Source organism: Rutidosis leptorrhynchoides, chromosome 4, assembly GCF_046630445.1.
Source record: "Rutidosis leptorrhynchoides isolate AG116_Rl617_1_P2 chromosome 4, CSIRO_AGI_Rlap_v1, whole genome shotgun sequence".
NCBI classification, from domain to species: domain Eukaryota; kingdom Viridiplantae; phylum Streptophyta; class Magnoliopsida; order Asterales; family Asteraceae; genus Rutidosis; species Rutidosis leptorrhynchoides.
In genome coordinates this window covers 174,432,773-174,454,043 of record NC_092336.1, presented here as the reverse complement: position 1 = coordinate 174,454,043, position 21,271 = coordinate 174,432,773, and the positions used below count along the sequence as shown (strand labels likewise).

The window sequence follows — 21,271 nt, the reverse complement described above, 5'->3', positions numbered from 1 at the left end:
CCGTAATTTCACGGGTCATTTCACTAGTATAGTATACATGGTTAAAATATAATATTTAATATGGAGTGATTGTGTTACGGGCTATAGAAACAAATCCGATAATCATGTTACATGTAACCACAGATTATCTATACGCGACAAACCAAAGCAAAACCTTCTATAAATGTTACACCGACAACTCATTTCAATATGATGGTTAACAATTACATGGGGCGGTGGATTAAACGCCGTCAACATCCACTGCTAAACCAAACCAATCCATTATTTATTAAAAAAATATTATATTATTATTTTCTCATTTAATCATCATTTAATAAAATAATAATTAGTCATAAGTATCCAAATCACCAATTGCCCTAAAATATCTAATTTGGACTTTTTTCATTCACTTTTCCTTCCCAAAAAACACTTTTAACAAGAATAATAATTTAATAATCCATCTCACCTATCATACACAAATATCTATCAATAGCTCATCCTTTTCAATCAATTTTTTCATCTTAAAACCTTCACTGTTTCCGTCCAAACTTAAATATTATCTAAAATTAAAATCAGTTTAGATATTGTATAGCTGTATCTATATCTATGGCGGAGGAAGTGAGAATCACCGGTTACGACGCCGGTGCCGATGAGGACGGCGGCGGCAGTGGCGGAGATGACGAACGAGTAATGGAGTGGGAGGTAGGGTTACCAAACGTCGCTGATTTGACGCCGTTATCACAATCCTTAATCTCATCAGAGATGTTATCGGCGTTCAGCATCACGCCGGAACCTCACCGGAACATGACTGACGTCAATCGTGCTTCTAAAAACACGTTCTCGAATCTTCGAGGTGAGTATGAACAACAAGCGTTGACCAAATTTAATAGTTTAAATTCTTCTAGTAATAAAATCGCCGATCTAACTGATTCGCGGAAAGTCGGTTGTCACGGTGACGTTGACGGTGACGTTGACGGTGACGTTGACGGTAATGGAGTGATTGAGGAAATGGATTCTGGTATGTTAATTGATGATGATTCAACATTTAGGGCTTCAAAACGACAGCGTTTAGTATGGACACCACAACTGCATAAACGATTTATAGAAGTTGTAGCACATTTAGGCGTTAAAAGCGCGGTTCCAAAAACGATTATGCAGTTGATGAATGTAGAAGGATTAACTCGTGAAAATGTTGCTAGTCATTTACAAAAGTATAGATTGTATTTAAAAAGGATGCAAGGTGTAAGTACTGATAATCCTTCTGGTTCGGATCATGTTTTTGGTTCTCAAAATTTACGCGAACCGAATCCAATGCCTGATCAGCAGCAGATGATGCAAATGCCGATGCCTTATCGTGGATTTGAGTCGAATTCGTATGCAGCGTATGATATGGCACGGTATCAACATCGAATGACCTCGAATGATAAATAGAGATTATAATTTAATTTGAGGTTTTGGGAGCAAGGAGGGGTGAGGTTTTCATTCCTTTTTGTATATGTTTTTGAATGAATATTAAATCAATCCTTTGTTTTGCTACTTTGTTTCCTTATATTCATTGCTTTATCATAAATGAGTTGCAACAACATCTTTAATCTGTGTTCATGCTTTTGTCTATTCAATTTATGTCATTACATTTCTATTTGAGTATGTTTCATATCTATATATCTTGTGTGTGTGTTCGTATTAAATCGCTAATAAAACTGATTTGTACTGTGTTTTGTTCGAAAGAGACTTGATGAAATTAGTTAAGGGATGTGAATGGAAAGATCTTAATTTCATTAGATAAAGGCCACAGCCACCATGTATGTTTTATATGATTTTGGTGTCATCACTTCAGCGGGACTAGTTCTCCTACTAGTTTGTGGATCTTTTTAGGGAAAATTGTTTGAAAATGTATTGAATTTTTACCAAATTTCTATTATGTGCATACAACTTTCAGATATTCTATTCTATTGTATGCATTCAACTATTTAAATTGTTCTATGTATTTAACCTTCTATAACCGGTAAACTTTCAGTCACATGTTAGATAAAATTACAGTATTGGTCGCTCAAATTTGTCTAATATTATATGCTAGTCATTTATATATTTTTTTAACGTCATTAGTCCCTCACATCACATACATACATATCAGCACGTACATAGACACCGTACATCATCTATAATATTCACTGCACAATTGATTTGATTACTACAACTCAAATTTAAAGCTCTAAAAAAGTGCACTAACGATACATCATCATCTATAGCTTCAGTTTCGTGATCTAAATCGAGTTTTTAAGCATTTTTTGTTCGAAAATTGATTTTAGTGGGTTTTGATTCCGAAGTGTTTTAGAAAAATCTGAAAAAGTATAAATGTTCACAATCATCTAATGATCATTTCTTCAAATTTCCAGAGATTAATTTGATCATCTGATGGGTATTTGATCAGATTTTTTAGTTAAAAAAATATTGACCAAAATCGCAACGTTTAGGTCGATTATTTGCGTATTTTGAAAAACTAAAAACATAGATGTCGTAGATTTGATCCAACACATCGTTTTGCATAACTTTTTGTGTTTTAATTTTGTGTTTTTGGACACTTCCGCCATTCCGCCGCTGTGAACCACCATAAAACCCACCGTACTTCCACTTATTATAACCGCTACCACCTCCACTGTAATTTCACTGTAATTCAAAGGTACCATTGCTGTTAAAAAAACTGCAGAAGTCTGGGAGTTAAAATGGAAGGATATGTAGATCATAGTGTAATTGGTCAATGTGATTTCTGTTGGTGATGTTTGGTTTGTTATTATCCATGTTGCTGTATGATGTATGATTTCTGGGCAGATTAAAACATGTGACTTGTACAATCTAATTTTAATAATATATTGGTGTGTTTGTTTGCCAAAAAAATAAAGGTATTTGCAGACTTCGGGGATTGATTTTGATGATATTGAAACTTTGTTGATGCTTCAATTATTGATCCAAAAGCTTTGTGTTATTTAAACTGAAGTATTGATTTTTATACAGTCCAAATTTTGTCATTTGAGACATTACGATAGCAATAATAAATGTTCTCCAACATTCGAACTAACTTAACAAATTGATAAGGATGAATGGGGTTTGTGTATTTGGAAAAGGATGAAATGTAGGAGATTGAAAAAGAATGTTAGATCAATTGCGTCAAAGATAAACATTAGTGACAAATATGTAATATTGAAAAAATATGAAGGGCCAACCGCGTAAATTTTTTCTATATATTAACCTGATACCTGATATACAAGTTACCCAATACGTACAATAGAACAATTAAATAGTTGAATGCATACAATAGGAAATCTGAAAATTGGATACATACAATAGGAATTTTGTAAAAGTTCAATGCATTTTCAAATAATTTTTCCATCTTAAGTGACATATAGATATGGTACATGTGGTGACTCCATGTTATAGTAAGTGGGGTCAAAGGACCCTACTATGAAAGTTTTTTTTATAGTAAAACTAAAATTATATAAAACACCATTAAATTTATTGATAGGACCCTATAAAATTTTAAAATCAGTTGTTTTTATGAAAGTAAATAGTTAATCTTTTAGAAAAAGTTTCAGCATAGTGCCCCACTCGAATTGTATAGAAGCCTAATAAGCTTTAAATTTTTAATGCTAGAATCGTCACTGTTTATATGTTACGGTCGTTGTGTTAAAATTGACTTGTATTTGAGGATCTTATCGTTGCATTTATGACTTGATGTATGTCCCTACCACGCTATCACATTTATGACTTGATGTAGAGGAAAAGAAAAGTACTAAACGAAGATACGGGCATTAAGCGTCCTGGCTCACGAGAACACACTAACCAAGCAAAGTCATGAGCCAAGCCGCTAAAAAAAACACAAATACAACACAAAGAAACATATGACACTACAAACTAAACCAAGAAAGCCCCCAAACATCCGAACCAAACTTACGAACAAAAAGGATTACTCCATCACCGATTTACCTTTTTGTTTGGAGCCCGGAGAAGAAGTCGACCCATTAACCTTGTTGCCGATTACCGAGTTGAACGAGAATTTCAACCCTCTAGCCGAAGGATCCCCGCTGAACATGCCCTTTGACGAAGAGAGGTCATAGTATCGTACTACCATCCTCAGTGTCTATAACATTTCATTCGAACACTAGCATATTTTTTGCATTTAATAGCGAAGCTGATTTGCTTGTAACGTAAAGCCGAGTACGATTTGAGTGAATAACTACATGGAATATACGAGGACCCATAATGCTATTATTGAATCTCCGAGTTGCATCAGCTAGATTCTAATGTTGTCTAGGTTTACTAGATTTCATATAGAAACGAGGTCGTTTTTCAAAGGAAAACGCCTCAACAGATAATACAAAAGAAACGGGGGGAACGGAAGCTCACGCCTCGAAAGCAACCCTCTAAAACCTATCTATAAACGAGCATCCCCAAACTACTCGAAAATCTTAAAACAAACTAAACGATTCTAACCGATCCAACATCCAAACTAAGCGATCTAAATAGAAATCAACAAACAGAAAAGGAAAATAAATGAACTCGAGACAACCCAAGATCTCAACCTCTTGGTCCCGATTTTTTAGCATTCACCGTCACTTTCATAGTATTCTTCCCGGATCGATCGTCTAGTTCTTAGTTCTTCTGTTAGTGAAAAACTTTTAAATATGGGGTTGAAAACCAAAACTTTGAATCTTTAGATATCGGCCTAGTTTGGACTGATGCGGGGTGGCAGATCATTTTTTCGACGGAGAAAAACGTTAACAATGAAAAATTACAGAAAAATAGTGTAGGACGTTACATTCTAAAAATATAAATACACTAAAAAAGATTTGGTCGTCAGGGGTGACCGACCCAATTGAGGATTTGCCCCTACTGATGCGTGTCTTGATGCACCAACTTGCAAAGGCCTATTTGTTCTTTTAATAGTCCAACTTCGATTTAGATCCACAACTTGGGTGGTTTGTGCTTTGTTGGATTCGATTACTTGGTTGCAAGTTGCATTTCCATACTTTAAATGATGGGCAGGCGAATCTTGAAAGCAGAACTTGCTACGTGGAGTTGTATAGCTGATCTGATATGATCACTGTTAGTACGATTTTCTGTATAGCGGTTGTAAGGTACTAGTACAGAAGATTAGCTGCTCAGCGCATGGCGTATACTGTTGATTGTTGTTTACCCTCGAGAAATAATCTCTGCATACCCGGAACACAGATATAAGATCTGTGGGGTGGCCTCAATCAATCTGTGGATCAGTCTGTAAAGATCCGTCTAACGCACTGCTGCTAAGCGGCCAATGTTGTTTTAGAGTGAGAGAGAACTGTGTGAGAGAGAAAGTGTACTTCTCACTGACTGAAGTTCAGATCAGAATCCCCCAAAATGTGGTGACCCAGGGGGTCTATTTATAGGCGTAGAATGTCCAAAATTCACGGGATACACGTGTCAATCACTGAATGGTTCTGTTACGTGAAGTATCCGGAATGTCGGTGGCGTGTGCTGACGTGGCTGCGTGCCGTTCACGCGCTAAGTTAAAGGGCTTATGCATAGAAGCTGCCTGCAGGGCTTACGCTTGATGCTGGGCGGCCTGCTGGACGTTGGGCGGCCTGCTGGACGCTGGGCGGCAAACTCTGAAGATCAACAAATTTCATTATGTCTTTTGCTCTTTGATCGAGTTTTCTGTATAAAAATGATGTTTTTATGCGTGTATCTCCTAGGATACACCATTAAGTCCCTCCAGTTTAATGTCTTTATGTTTGTAAAAAATAAAATCATTAAACTAAAAATAAAAGATGCATTTTTCCTCGAAGACACAAAACTGCTGTAGCCGTCTGATTTTCTGCTCTGACGTCATTTTATCAATCATGAATTTGCCCCCAAAATCCTTTTAATTTATTTTTAAAGTTTAAATTGTTTGTTCTATTGATCTGTCTCATACACGTGTCTCAATCTCATCCTTTTATTATTCATTTGCTTGACTATAAATAGTCCGACCCTTTACCTTTTTCCTTTTCCGAAAACTGTTTATTTGCTGTGAAGATATCTTGCAATTTATTCAATTTAGCAATCCGTCAAGTATAAGGTCAGTGATTGTTCATCTTTTCTTCTGTTTGAATTTTCATTTTTCGTACTACCATGGCCGAACCCAGCAGCACGTCTTCTCAAAGAGACAATTGTGACGTCAGCACCATCCCTTCTAGTATCACGGAAGCCGATATTGAGCAATTATGTAAGAAACATAGATATCTTGGATTGTTGAATCCTATTGTTCCTTCACCTAACGGTAGAGCCAATAAACCTCCAAAAAAGATGATTACCCTCTATAAATTGCAATTAACTGTAGGAAACCTCCGTATTCCTCTTTCTTCCTTTCTTCAACAAATTCTTGCCCACTATGGGATAGGTATTAGTCAAGTTCATCCATTAGGTTTACAGAAAATTATTCTTTTTGAAATGTACTGTAATTCTGTAGGAGAAGCTCCCAATGTGAATATTTTCCATGAATTATTTAGAACTAGATTAGTTAGCAAATGCTGGTATACATTTGATTGTAAGCCGAACAAGGCGTTTACTGGGGTGAAAGAAAGTTCTTTAAAGAACTGAAAAGATCCCTATTTCTTTGTTAATGAAAGGGTTGTTCAAGATGCCTGGGCATGTGTTCGTGGTTGGAGAAAAACTACCATAGGAGTTAGCAAATCCACCACATTATCTGAGGATGAAAGGTTTATTCTTAGTACTTTGAAGACTTTCAAATTTCCACAAAGGTCATATGATGATTATGAAGCCATATTGGTTCTCTGTAAAATGAGTAACAACTGGCGTTCTGGATATACACCGGTGCTGCGCTGGGAAGGCCGTGGTAGGCACCTTTATTGATATATTCTGTTATTTGTTATGCTGTTCTGAGTTGTGTATGTTCTTATATGTGTTTCTGTTTGTTTATATATTATCTGATTGCAGAAGAAGTAATGCAGGTTTACAGAACCTTCAAGAAGACCAATCTTGATCCTTTGATTGTGTCTGAACGACCCAAAACCCCTGCTGAAATTGAGGCGGAGAAAGCCCAAGATGCTGCTTTTGAACAGCAACTGAAAATCCCATAGCGATCTGCTGAGGGTGGAGATGGTGGTACTGTTCAACCATCTCCTGATGTTGAAATTGTTGAAGTCACCCCTGATCCGTCTAGCGCCAAGAAGGCTGGTAAAAGTTCAAAGCGTGAGGGGAAACATCCAATAGGTGAAGCTGCTGACAAACCAAAAAAGAGAAGTATATATCTTCACTGTGTCTGCATAAATAGATTAATAATTTGATGTTGAAGCTTCTATTGTATATTTATCTGCTTTTTCATTTTATAGGATTGGTTCTTCAAGATGATGTGATTGATGCTTCTGCTTGGAAGGATCCTGAGAGTAATAAAACTGTTGATGTTGAAGATGACACTGATGATGATAATGAAGAAACTGACGATGTTGATTCTTTTGAGACTCCTGATAATGCTAAAAATGAACATATATTTCATAGCATTATTCCCCAAGAAAGACAAGCTTTTAGTTGCAATTGTTCTATTTACAAGTGATATTCGTTTAAATATTAAAAGGTGAAGACAAAAGACAGATTCAACGAATTGAAGACGCAAACGGCCAAAAAGCTCAAAAGTACAAAATACAATCAAAGAGGTTCCAATTATTGATAAGAAACGTCTCGAAATTACAAGAGTACAAGATTCAAAACGCAAAGTACAAGATATTAAATTGTACGCAAGGACGTTCAAAAATCCGGAACGGGGACCAGAGTCAACTCTCAACGCTCGACGCAACGGACTAAAAATTACAAGTCAACTATGCACATAAATATAATATAATATTTAAATAATTCTTGTAATTATTTATATATTATATAAATAATAAAAATTCCGTCGGCAAGAAAGACTCCAAAGTTGGTGAGCTGGAATTTCAAACTCCGCGACTCGCTGAGTTTGAAGGCAGAAAAGGCCGCGAGTCGCGGAGACCCCCTGAACTCAATTCCCTATAAAAGCAAACGAATTCTGATCATTTTATATATCAATATATATCCAAAATCTATCTCTCTCTCAATATATACGTAAATATATATATATATAATTTATATTTTAATTTTAATTTTAAATCCTAATAATAAGGGTATGTTAGCGAATGTTGTAAGGGTGTAAGTCAAAATTCTGTCCGTGTAACGCTACGCTATTTTTAATCATTGTAAGTTATGTTCAACCTTTTTAATTTAATGTCTCGTAGCTAAGTTATTATTATGCTTATTTAAAACGAAGTAATCATGATGTTGGACTAATTACTAAAATTGGGTAATTGGGCTTTGTACCATAATTGGGGTTTGGACAAAAGAACGACACTTGTGGAAATTAGACTATGGGCTATTAATGGGCTTTATATTTGTTTAACTAAATGATAGTTTGTTAATTTTAATATAAAGATTTACAATTGAACGTCCCTATAAATAACCATATACACTCGATCGGACACGATGGGCGGGGTATTTATATGTACGAATAATCGTTCATTTAACCGGACACGGGAATGGATTAATAGCCACTAGAATTATTAAAATAGGGGTGAAATTATGTACAAGGACACTTGGCATAATTGTTAATAAAGTATTAAAATCTTGGGTTACACTCAGTCGACATCCTGGTGTAATTATTAAACAAAGTATTAAAATCTTGTTACAGTTTAAGTCCCCAATTAGTTGGAATATTTGACTTCGGGTATAAGGATAATTTGACGAGGACGCTCGCACTTTATATTTATGACTGATGGACTGTTATGGACAAAAACCAGATGGACATATTAAATAATCCAGGACAAAGGACAATTAACCCATGGGCATAAAACTAAAATCAACACAACAAATATCATGATTACGGAAGTTTAAATAAGCATAATTATTTTATTTCATATTTAATTTCCTTTATTTTATATTTAATTGCACTTCTAATTATCGCATTTTATTTATTGTTATTATATTTAATTGCACTTTTAATTATCGTACTTTTTAATTATCGCAAGTTTATTTTATCGCACTTTTATTATTCGCAATTTCATTATCGTTATTTACTTTATGCTTTAAATTAAGTCTTTTATTTATTTAATATTTTACATTTTGTTTTAACTAAGACTAAATTTTTAAAATCGACAAACCGGTCATTAAACGGTAAAAACCCCCCTTTATAATAATAATATTACTTATATATATATTTGTATTTTTATAAAATTAAACTAATATAGCGTTAAGCTTTGATTAAAAGATTTTCCCTGTGGAACGAACCGGACTTACTAAAAACTACACTACTGTACGATTAGGTACACTGCCTATAAGTGTTGTAGCAAGGTTTAAGTATATCCATTCTCTAAATAAATAAATATCTTGTGTAAAATTGTATCGTATTTAATAGTATTTCCTTGTAAAATTTAATAGCTATTTTATATACACCTCGCATAACATCAAGTATTTTTGGCGCCGCTGCCGGGGAAAATCTAGCTTAAAAGCCGAAAGCGCAACGCTAATATATAAAAAAAAAAAAAATCTTATTAAGTTTTAATTAGTTTTTGTAAAATATATACTTTTTAAAATTTAAAAAATTAAAAAAATTAAAAACCGAAAAAATATATATATATAAATCTATTTTTAAGATTTTTTTTTTAAAATTATAAAGTATTTCTATTTTTATTTTAGTTTTTAAAACATAAGTTTTTATTTAATTTATATAAATATTTTATATATTTATTAAAACAGAAAAATAAAAAAAAATAAAACAAAATATAAACCTGTCAAACGAAAGCTCCTGATCTGAAATTTGATATCCCGCGACTCGCGGAGTTTCCAGCTTCGAGCACCGCAACTCGCGGAGCCGTCTGACACGGGCCACACAGAAACCCTAACAGCATTTATTACGGTGTAATTATTATTTATTATTATTATTAACCCTAATTACTTAATTATTATTATTATTAGTTTTAAATTTTTAAAATAAATTGTATTTTAAATTTTAATTAGTTTAATTAGTTCATAAAATTAATAGTTTTATAAATTAAATAATATAAAAAAATATTTTTATAAAAATTGTAATTTTTACAACTTTTTGTATATTTTTATATTTTGTCCCTTTTTAATTGTTTTAGCGTAATATTTGTATTTTTCGCTAGTTTTTAGTTTTAAACTTAGTTTTTGCCATAGTTATATATTTTTATTTCTAGATTTTTAGGCTTTGCCGTAAAATCCCTTAAGTGCTTTTTCTTTAGACTAAGATTTAGGTGCTTTAGAATTTTGCGACGCCTTTTTAAGTTTTAGTACCTTTTTAAGTTATTTCCATTTGGGATATAGTTTTACTTGTAAACTTTAATATTTTTAGACGCCTTTTACCTATGTATCAATTATCATTCCAATTAGTAATCTCAATTTGCGATTATAATTTTAAGTTAGTGATAGTAATAAGGTTGAGTTAGTCGAGTATTTTTAAGTTCTATAAGTCACTCTTTTTCTTTCTTATTTTTATTTTTCAATATTTTTCGACACACTCTTTTTCTTTCTTATTTCTCGCTATTCTAGTTTTAGGACATAGATTTTTTATTCTACTTCTTATCTAAATTTCTTAAAATTACGAAAATTTATTTGAAGTGGTTAAATTGATAGACATCAAAATTTTCTGGTTCGTAGTAATAGTTGGATTTGTACGTGGACCGGGTTATTGGAGCCAAACAGTCCTCAATTATATTGAGACCAAATTAATCCTGCCCCTCTGCTGCATCTTTTGGCTATTCGAAACGTGGGCAAAATTAGAAAAGTCTATTAATTGGATAACTTATATAATTTTTTTTTCCTTTTTAAAAACTAATAGGATATTCAGTGAATGCACCGAGCAAGACGTTCACCACCTTTTGTACGTTCACCACCTGTAACTAGATCAAGACATTTAGCAAATATTACCGCCGTTGATTTTTCTTTAGAATCATCATCCAGTCGACCAAGTACTCTAGTTCAAATTTCCGATAATCTATTTTTTGAACCCGACCTCACAATTGAGAATCCGGAGAATATTCATGGACGATTCATAGATCCTGAACCACTAAACTTTCCTCCGGAACCACCAATCATTCAAACAGAGATTGTTGAGGAACGAACCATTAAATCAGAATCCTCTAGTGATTTCGATTCAACAAATTCAATTATGGAGAATCTGGAACCTTTAAGTATGGAAGACCGAATGAGAGCTAAACGCACTGGCCAAGGTCACGCAATTACTCATCCTGACATTAATGCGCCAGATTATGAAATCAAAGGACAAATTCTACACATGGTGACTAATCAATGCCAATTTAGTGGTACGCCGAAGGAAGATCCAAATGAACATCTTCGTACCTTTAATAGGATCTGCACTCTATTTAAAATAAGAGAAGTTGAGGATGAACAGATATATCTCATGTTATTTCCCTGGACTTTAAAGGGAGAAGCCAAAGATTGGTTGGAATCGTTACCTGAAGGGGCGATTGATACATGGGATGTTTTAGTTGAAAAATTTCTTAAACAATTCTTTCCTGCATCTAAAGCCGTAAGACTTCAAGGAGAAATTGTTACGTTCACACAGAAGCCAAATGAAACTCTATATGAGGCGTGGACAAGATTTGGAAAGTTATTAAGAGGATGTCCGCAACATGGTTTAGATACCTGTCAAATAGTACAAATATTCTACCAAGGATGCGACATCACTACAAGGAAAGACATCGATATAGCAGCTGGTGGTTCTATTATGAAGAAAACAGAAACTGATGCTTACAAAATTATTGATAACACTGCTTCCCACTCACATGAGTGGCACCAAGAAAAAGATATCATTAGGTCATCTAAAGCAGCTAGAGCCGATTCTAGCCATGACTTAGATTCCATTTCCGCAAAGATAGATGCTGTCGAGAGACGAATGGAAAAGATGACTAAGGATATTCACTCAATACGAATTAGTTGTGAGCAGTGTGGAGGACCACATTTGACAAAAGATTGTCTCAGTATTGAATTAACAATGGAACAAAGAGAGAATATTTCATACATAAACCAAAGGCCTGGAAATAATTATCAGAATAATTATCAACCGCCAAGACCGATTTACAATCAAAACTAGAACTATAACCGAAATATTCCATACAACAACCAACAAGGTCCTAGCAATCAACAAGTATCCAACAATACTTACAATCAGCAAAGACCTAATTTTCAAAACAAACCACCACAACAAACCGATGATAAAAAGCCAAATTTAGAAGATATGATGACGAAGCTAGTTGAAACTCAAACGCAGTTTTTCACATCTCAGAAACAAACTAATGAACAAAATGCTCAAGCATTTAGAAATCAACAAGCTTCTATTCAAAATCAGGAACAAGAAGTAAGTAACCTAGCAAGATTAATAGGTGAAAGAAAACCGGGAAGTTTACCTAGTGATACAAATGCAAATCCCCGAAATGAAACAGCTAAAGCCATTACCACAAGAAGTGGTACAACACTTAAACCACCTGAAATACCTGTAAATTCTGATGAAGCTATTCCTACTCTACAAGAACCACAACCTGAACAAGATAAGGAAAAAGAACCGGTAATTGAAAAGGTTAATGAAGATAACACAGCTAAGGATAAACCTTATGTTAAACCATACCAACCACCACTTCCTTACCCGAGTAAAATGAAGAAAGAGAAACTTGAAGCCGAGCAATCCAAATTCTTGGATATGTTTAAACAGATAAATGTAAATCTTCCTTTCATTGATGTGATTTCAGGAATACCTAGATATGCTAAATTCTTGAAATATCTGATCACGAATAGAAAGAAAATGGAAGAACTCTCGGCTGTTACTATGAACGCTAATTGTTCAGCAGTGCTGTTGAATAAGATGCCAGAAAAATTATCTGATCCAGGAAGTTTCACAATTCCATGTTTTCTGGGTAGTCTTAGTTCAATAGAAGCATTGGCAGACTTAGGTGCTAGTATAAATTTAATGACGTATTCACTATACGCTAAACTAGACCTTGGAGAATTGAAACCAACCAGAATAAGTATACAACTAGTCGATAGATCAATAAAATATCCTAGAGGGATAATGGAGAACATGCTAGTCAAAGTTGGTACTTTAGTATTTCCAGTAGATTTTGTTGTTCTGGACATGGAAGAAGATTCTCAAGTTCCTCTCATATTAGGAAGACCATTCTTAAACACGGCTAAAGCAATGATAGACGTGTTTGGTAAGAAACTGACCCTGAGTATAGAGGATGAGAGTGTTACCTTTTCAGTTGATAGAGCAATGCAACAACCGCAATCTGCAGATGATACATGCTATTATATTCACACTATAGATTTACATGCAGAATTGTTAGAAGAATTTCCAGAATTACAAGGAACGGGAGAATGTTCTTTAGGAGAAAGTAATGAACCAATTGATGAAGTTGAAATGTTAGCTACACTTATAGCTAATGGATATGAACCAATAACAGAAGAAATTCAAATGCTAAAAGAAGAAGACAGATATCGATATAAATCATCGATAGAAGAACCACCAAAATTAGAGTTAAAGCCACTTCCAAACCATTTGGAATACGCTTATTTACATGGTGAATCTGAATTACCTGTAATAATATCGTCTTATCTTACTGAAAATGAGAAATCACAACTCATTTCTGTGTTAAAAGCTCATAAACCAGCCATTGCATGGAAGATTCATGATATTAAAGGAATAAGTCCTTCGTATTGCACACATAAAATCCTTATAGAAGAAGGTCATAAAACGTATGTGCAATGCCAACGAAGACTAAATCTGTAACAACCCGACATCGTTTTATCAAAAACACGCCTTAAAAAAAAAATTTATCATACAGCGTATCTGGACGGCGTCCCATAATCTGGACGGCGTCCAGAGATGAAGACCAGGACGGCGTCCCATGATTCTGGACGGCGTCCAAATGAACTAAAGTGGACTGATCAGTTTTTTTATTTACACGCGAGTGAAAAACCCGCTTCCCGACACTTTTAAACGAAACCATTTTCACAATATGACATATTAAGTAAAACTAAGATATTGCCACCATAAAAACAAGTTTTACAACACCGAGCCCACAACGACCCGTTTTACAATTAATGTAGCGATTTCGACCCATCTATCTCTTTAGACGGATTAGGACTCTATAACCCAACCCAATACCAAGAGCATAATCTCGGGGACTACCAAATCCCCAATCCGCGTCCATATAACCAAAAGCTACCCCTTCAAGCCCAACCGATCCTGCACGTCTAGTCTAACGACTAGCTAGCATCAATAACACAATACCTGTAAAAAGGTAAACAACGAGAGGGGTAAGCATAAAGCTTAGTGAATGCAATAATTATACACATACATATATAATATACCTACTTGCAAACACTTACTCACATTCCGCATACATGCTAGCAACACAATTAGCTTATCATCACAATTACAAGCTATAACCTCCAATAATCAAGCTAGCATAACAAAAGCATATATAATATGAACAAATATAATATGCTTACGCTACAACACAAATAACCATGGTCGACCAATAGTACAAGGGAACGGCGCTCGCGAAAACGCCATCGGTGTTCATAACATCCGTTAGGGCACTTAGCACCTCGCACCACTAACCCCTAAGGTGGCACCTTAACACCTCGGCACATCACCCCGAGTGGCATCTTAACACCTCGATGCAACACTCATTATTTTACGGAGTGGTGTCTTAACACCTCGACACTACACTCCTAGGTGGCATCTTAACACCTCGATGCTACACCCGAGTGGCATCTTAACACCTCGATGCTACACTCTTCACGTGAAATGTGGTGTCTTAACACCTCGACACTACACCTTTCACGCTACAACAAATAGATACATTATATACATACGCATATAATTATTCCACTCACCTCGAATTGCCCGCACAAGTTACAAACATAAATTGCCTCCAAAAGCAACCGAGCAAACCTTTTACCTATAATACGCATATAAATATACAAACAATCAACATACATTCTCTACGAGAGAATTCGACTTCAACACCCTTAACCAAGGATTTACACCTATCACCCCCATTTTGACATAAGTCCCAAAAACATCTTTAATCACTAACGGCTAGTGACTAACTTTCCAAAATACCATTTAACACTTGAATCAAACATTTATATACTTGGTTCATCAAATCTTGACCCATAACTTAGTTTGACACCGAATCAAGCTTACTTGACCCAAAATACCCATTCGACCCATTTTGACCTAGATTAGGGTTTACACCCAAAAATCAAGTCAACACAAGTGTTCTAAGGTTTAACTAACACATGCAAGGTCCAAACTAACAATTCCATCAATTGAAACCCTAAGTCACTAATTCGGGTTTACATACATGAATCTTCCCCAAAAACCCCCAAACTTCACAATAAATGGGTTATAACTCTAACTAGCACTAACTTTAACTCAAACAATAATCTTAACAAAGAAATTCAGATTTAGAGCTTACCAACACTACCACCACGTAGCCGTGAACGAGGTGAACAACATTAACTCTTGCACCTTAACCCGAAATCAACATCCTTCTTCTTCAATGGAGCTTTCCTCTCTAAAACTCTCCCTCTCTCTCTAGGGTTTGGAGTGTTAGTGAGAAGGTGGAAGAGGTGAAAATGAGGATAAGATAGAGGTTGGATCAGTTTTAGAGGCTCAAAACCGACCCCCAAGTGAAAAGACTCAAATACCCTCTTTTAAAACCTTTAAAATACAGCTGCTGGCCTGTCAGGCACTTTGGACGGCGTCCAAAAAGCTTGGACGGCGTCCTAACCTTCATTTCAGGATGGCGTCCTGAAGTCTGGACGGAGTCCCAATTAACTGAGTCTGAAACTGAACTTGTTTTGGTCGTAACTTTCAAACCGTAACTCCGTTTTCGACGAATCAAATATCGTTGGAAACGTAATGAGATTTACTATCCAATGGTAAGGTTTTAGAACATCAAATCCAACTTTATTTGGGATCCAAATATACACTTACATGCCTCGTATTTCGAGTGACGCTCGAAATAACGTGTAACTGAAAAACGGGTGTTACAACTCTCCCCCACTTAAATTGGATCACGTCCTCGTGATCCGCACAAACACTAGAAGTTAAGCACTTCTCCCACGAACATTTCCGCTTCCAATGCGGAGTCACACAAGTAGTAAACTCATCCGAATCCTCGCTTCGTGCACTAACGCATCATAATACCACAATATTGGGTAATCAACCCACGAGTCGAAACAACCGTAACCGTTGCTCCTACGCCGAGTATCCAAACTCATACCATACACTTCACAATCGTCCTAAAAGTAGAACAATTTGCCGACAAACATCGTCGTCACGCCTCACGATCTTACGAAACACAACCAAGCCCGACATCCATAACATCTTCTACAAATCCAAAGATCTAACCACACGCTAATAATCACTAGCGTGCACTACCGCCATAAACGATATCTCATACACTCAACGTCCAGAATTTCCATTTAGGAAAATACGAAAATCACTACATATACCTTCAAGTCCTCTCGGCTACAACTTACCACAAGCTACGTTCGTAACCATATCAGTCAATCAGTCAATCCGCACACGACCAATCCGTCACAGGATTAATCCAGGACAACAATAATACACCATGTGCTGAGCAAAACATCAACACTCGATGAGGGTTCCTCCTCTAAACCCTACGACACAACCACACCAGACGGCTTCCTAGTACTAGCATGGAGACTAATCATATACTAGAATCCCGTCAAGGCGAATTATCATCACAAAATTCCGCAATTCGCCACGCGATCTACAAAAATATTCACCACGCCGGGTGAACCTTCCTACCTAGACCGTCCGTTAAAGATGGTCTCGATATTTCAATGCAACTAACAGTCGCAATACTAGGGAACACACTCTCGCAAACAAACAACATCCGCGTGTCTCGATGTGAGACAATCAGAATCGACACTCTCCGCCTCACATTCGTCCTTAAAGTGGAATAATCCACTAACAATCTTCACGATTGCATTTCCCGACAGGGAAAATACGATATTCGCCACGATATCGAACTCGTTCTCATTCAATTATACTGTCCGGGTTTCATGACAACCCAGATTTTTTTTTTCTACGGGAGCACTCGCAACGACACTTCATTCTCTCACTCCGGGATCTCAAACTTCACATTTGGTCTCATACCGCACATTGGTACTACACGACCACCTTACATTGGAAGTCTTACACTTCCTTCGATCCCATCATTACGATCTTCACGCATAACATTCCAGAGTTGTAACTCACAATCGTAAAGCACGATCTCGAGTCGTCATTAGCAACCCGTCACTCTTCCTCGTCAGGAACTCCGAATACCTATTGAGGCTTAGCACGGTACGCTCCGACATTTCACTATACATAACACCACTGGAGTTTTCCTCGGGCGGTAGTAAAAACTCCCCCACTTAGGATTTATCTCCCTATTCTCACCGCCAAGATGATAACATCCAGCGGAATTGTAATTCCACGTCACACCTGACCATTCTCACCGTTGGTCATAAACATCAATTCACCGCAAATTCGCTTTAGGCTCTCAGAGCCGACATGCACAATCACTTGAGATGTCGTACACGCGATGAAATCGCACCTTCATCCCACAATTCACAACTAACTACCTTAATCGTTCGAAAAGCAAACTCTACCAAAGTCTTACATATGCCTCTAAGCCTAGGCATATGTCACGCCGCTTACTTAGCCGTGATTCTCAGTCGAGATCACCCGACCTTCCACGTGATGAATCGTTATCAACAATTGCTCACTCTCATGGAGAAGAGTGACCAATTCTGACACCATAATTGCGTCCACCACAATATCAACACTTCATCAAAACCCTTCGGACTAACCGACCATTAAGTCCGTCACCGGCTCACCGGTCATCTTTACCCGTCTATCACTTAAGAGCAACAAGATTCGCTCACCCGTCACTTCATAAGAAGTATTCATCACAATGCTCTTAAACTTCAACTTTCGCAAACGTCGAATTACCATCACCCGTCGATCACTATTATAATCTCCGATGCTTCCAAGGGTATCTCACGGGCACCCTAAGCACAAAGTGATCACACCACTACTGGAGTTGAACATTACCCTAGCAGGTATAAAAAGGCACCTGACGCAGGTCATGCAGACTCCCACCACAATCAAATGAATTTTAGAAAATCGATCTTTAGGTTCCATACACCCGATGTCACCCATATCTCTATAATAATGACCCGAAGTCATACCTACCCGACAACCTTATGGTTTATTGTCTTATCGAAAGTTCCTAGCGATCACACGCTACCCGCAGTTTCCATAAGGCCAAACGATATAGCCTAATGAGGCCCTTCATCTAACACAAGGAGATGCTTGGGGATACCAAGTGTTACACCCTTCTACATCTCGATAAAACCACTACTACAAGGGATATTCCATTAGGAATGTTGCCCTATAATCCACAACACACTAACGCAGTCAACATTACACGGGTCCCACTCCCATGAGTTTAACGACCCGAAGACTCCTCGATTCGCCAATTCCAAGGCGACTCACAACAAGAATCCTAACACGATTATCTAACTACACACTCTACCGAGTGTAACTCAAAACTACAATCATTAGACTTGTCGCATTCCATTACGGAATTCAAGTCCTCGTCGCACACACGCAAGCGTAAATCGGTCATCCTAGTTACGATGGGTAACTAAAACCAATTACAATCTCAATAATGCACCCACTACTTAGGGTGGCTAAGCACGCACCAAACTCGTGAGTTAGCTCGCTCACTTAACTAACCGATTCCATCGTAACACTTCACGACTCGCAACAAACCCGATGCGACTACAAGCACATCACCCGAGACAACTATCACTTAGGAACCAATAAAGATTCCTCATTTATCCCGAATCTACCCCAACCATGCCACGTTTCCTCCGTTCGGTAATCGTCATGTCATGCTTGATGTCAAGATACACTTTCGTAATAATGGTGATCGGTCACTATTACAAATGCGTACCTTACCATTTCCACATGGTCACGTAAAGTACTTTACCCGGACTGACGCAACATTCACACAAAATAACACGCGATAACTCCTAGTACCCGAATGACCAAAGTCCTTACCGTGAACTTGATCACTCAAAACCGCCAAACCTTTGAATCTCTCCAATAGATTCATCTCTAAGACAACGCACCAATTAGATACCTGTATATATATACACACCAATATACAATAGTAATAAATGTACACAAGTACACAACAACGACAAGTCAACCTACAACCTAGGTGACTATCACTAAAACAACGTCCAAGTTCGCCTACTTACCTTAGGAACTAGCAATCTAAGGCACTAATTTACACGCGAAATAAGGCCCCACATCATCACACTTTGGACAAGCACTAGTCCTAGTTAGTCACCTACTCTAAGGCACTAACAAATCTTAATCCGACCCGTATTCCTACAAGTTCCGCAAATAACGCACAACGGCCAATAAGTCTAAGACTAGGCACCTATTCCAAGGTCACCTAATTCCCTTAGACTATGCTCTGATACCACTTGTAACAACCCGACATCGTTTTATCAAAAACACGCCTTAAAAAAAGAAAATTATCATACAGCGTATCTGGACGGCGACCCATAATCTGGACGGCGTCCAGAGATGAAGACCAGGACGGCGTCCCATGATTCTGGACGGCGTCCAAATGAACTAAAGTGGACTGATCAGTTTTTTTATTTACACGCGAGTGAAAAACCCGCTTCCCGACACTTTTAAACGAAACCATTTTCACAATATGACATATTAAGTAAAACTAAGATATTGCCACCATAAAAACAAGTTTTACAACATCGAGCCCACAATGACCCGTTTTACAATTAATGTAGCGATTTCGACCCATCTATCTCTTTAGACGGATTAGGACTCTATAACCCAACCCAATACCAAGAGCATAATCTCGGGGACTACCAAATCCCCAATCCGCGTCCATATAACCAAAATCTACCCCTTCAAGCCCAACCGATCCTGCACGTCTAGTCTAACGACTAGCTAGCATCAATAACACAATACCTGTAAAAAGGTAAACAACGAGAGGGGTAAGCATAAAGCTTAGTGAATGCAATAATTATACACATACATATATAATATACCTACTTGCAAACACTTACTCACATTCCGCATACATGCTAGCAACACAATTAGCTTATCATCACAATTACAAGCTATAACCTCCAATAATCAAGCTAGCATAACAAAAGCATATATAATATGAACAAATATAATATGCTTACGCTACAACACAAATAACCAAGGTCGACCAATAGTACAAGGGAACGGCGCTCGCGAAAACGCCATCGGTGTTCATAACATCCGTTAGGGCACTTAGGACCTCGCACCACTAACCCCTAGGGTGGCACCTTAACACCTCGGCACATCACCCCGAGTGGCATCTTAACACCTCGATGCAACACTCATTATTTTACGGAGTGGTGTCTTAACACCTCGACACTACACTCCTAGGTGGCATCTTAACACCTCGATGCTACACCCGAGTGGCATCTTAACACCTCGATGCTACACTCTTCACGTGAAACGTGGTGTCTTAACACCTCGACACTACACCTTTCACGCTACAACAAATAGATACATTATATACATACGCATATAATTATTCCACTCACCTCGAATTGCTCGCACAAGTTACAAACGTAAATCGCCTCCAAAAGCAACCGAGCAAACCTTTTACCTATAATACGCATATAGATATACAAACAATCAACATACATTCTCTACGAGAGAATTCGACTTCAACACCCTTAACCAAGGATTTACACCTATCACCACCATTTTGACATAAGTCCCAAAAACATCTTTAATCACTAACGGCTAGTGACTAACTTTCCAAAATACCATTTAACACTTGAATCAAACATTTATATACTTGGTTCATCAAATCTTGACCCATAACTTAGTTTGACACCGAATCAAGCTTACTTGACCCAAAATACCCATTCGACCCATTTTGACCTAGATTAGGGTTTACACCCAAAAATCAAGTCAACACAAGTGTTCTAAGGTTTAACTAACACATGCAAGGTCCAAACTAACAATTCCATCAATTGAAACCCTAAGTCACCAATTCGGGTTTACATACATGAATCTTCCCCAAAAACCCCCAAACTTCACAAT

General features: G+C 36.9%; 1 protein-coding gene across 1 annotated transcript; it reads left to right on the top strand.

Annotated features, from left to right (window-relative positions):
- The first annotated feature begins 408 nt into the window (after positions 1 to 408).
- LOC139840844 (transcription factor PCL1-like) lies at positions 409 to 1,598 on the top strand. Its single transcript, XM_071831087.1, has one exon. The coding sequence runs from the start codon at positions 586 to 588 to the stop codon at positions 1,408 to 1,410; it is 825 nt and encodes a 274-aa protein (XP_071687188.1). The 5' UTR covers positions 409 to 585; the 3' UTR covers positions 1,411 to 1,598.
- Positions 1,599 to 21,271: the final 19,673 nt, after the last annotated feature.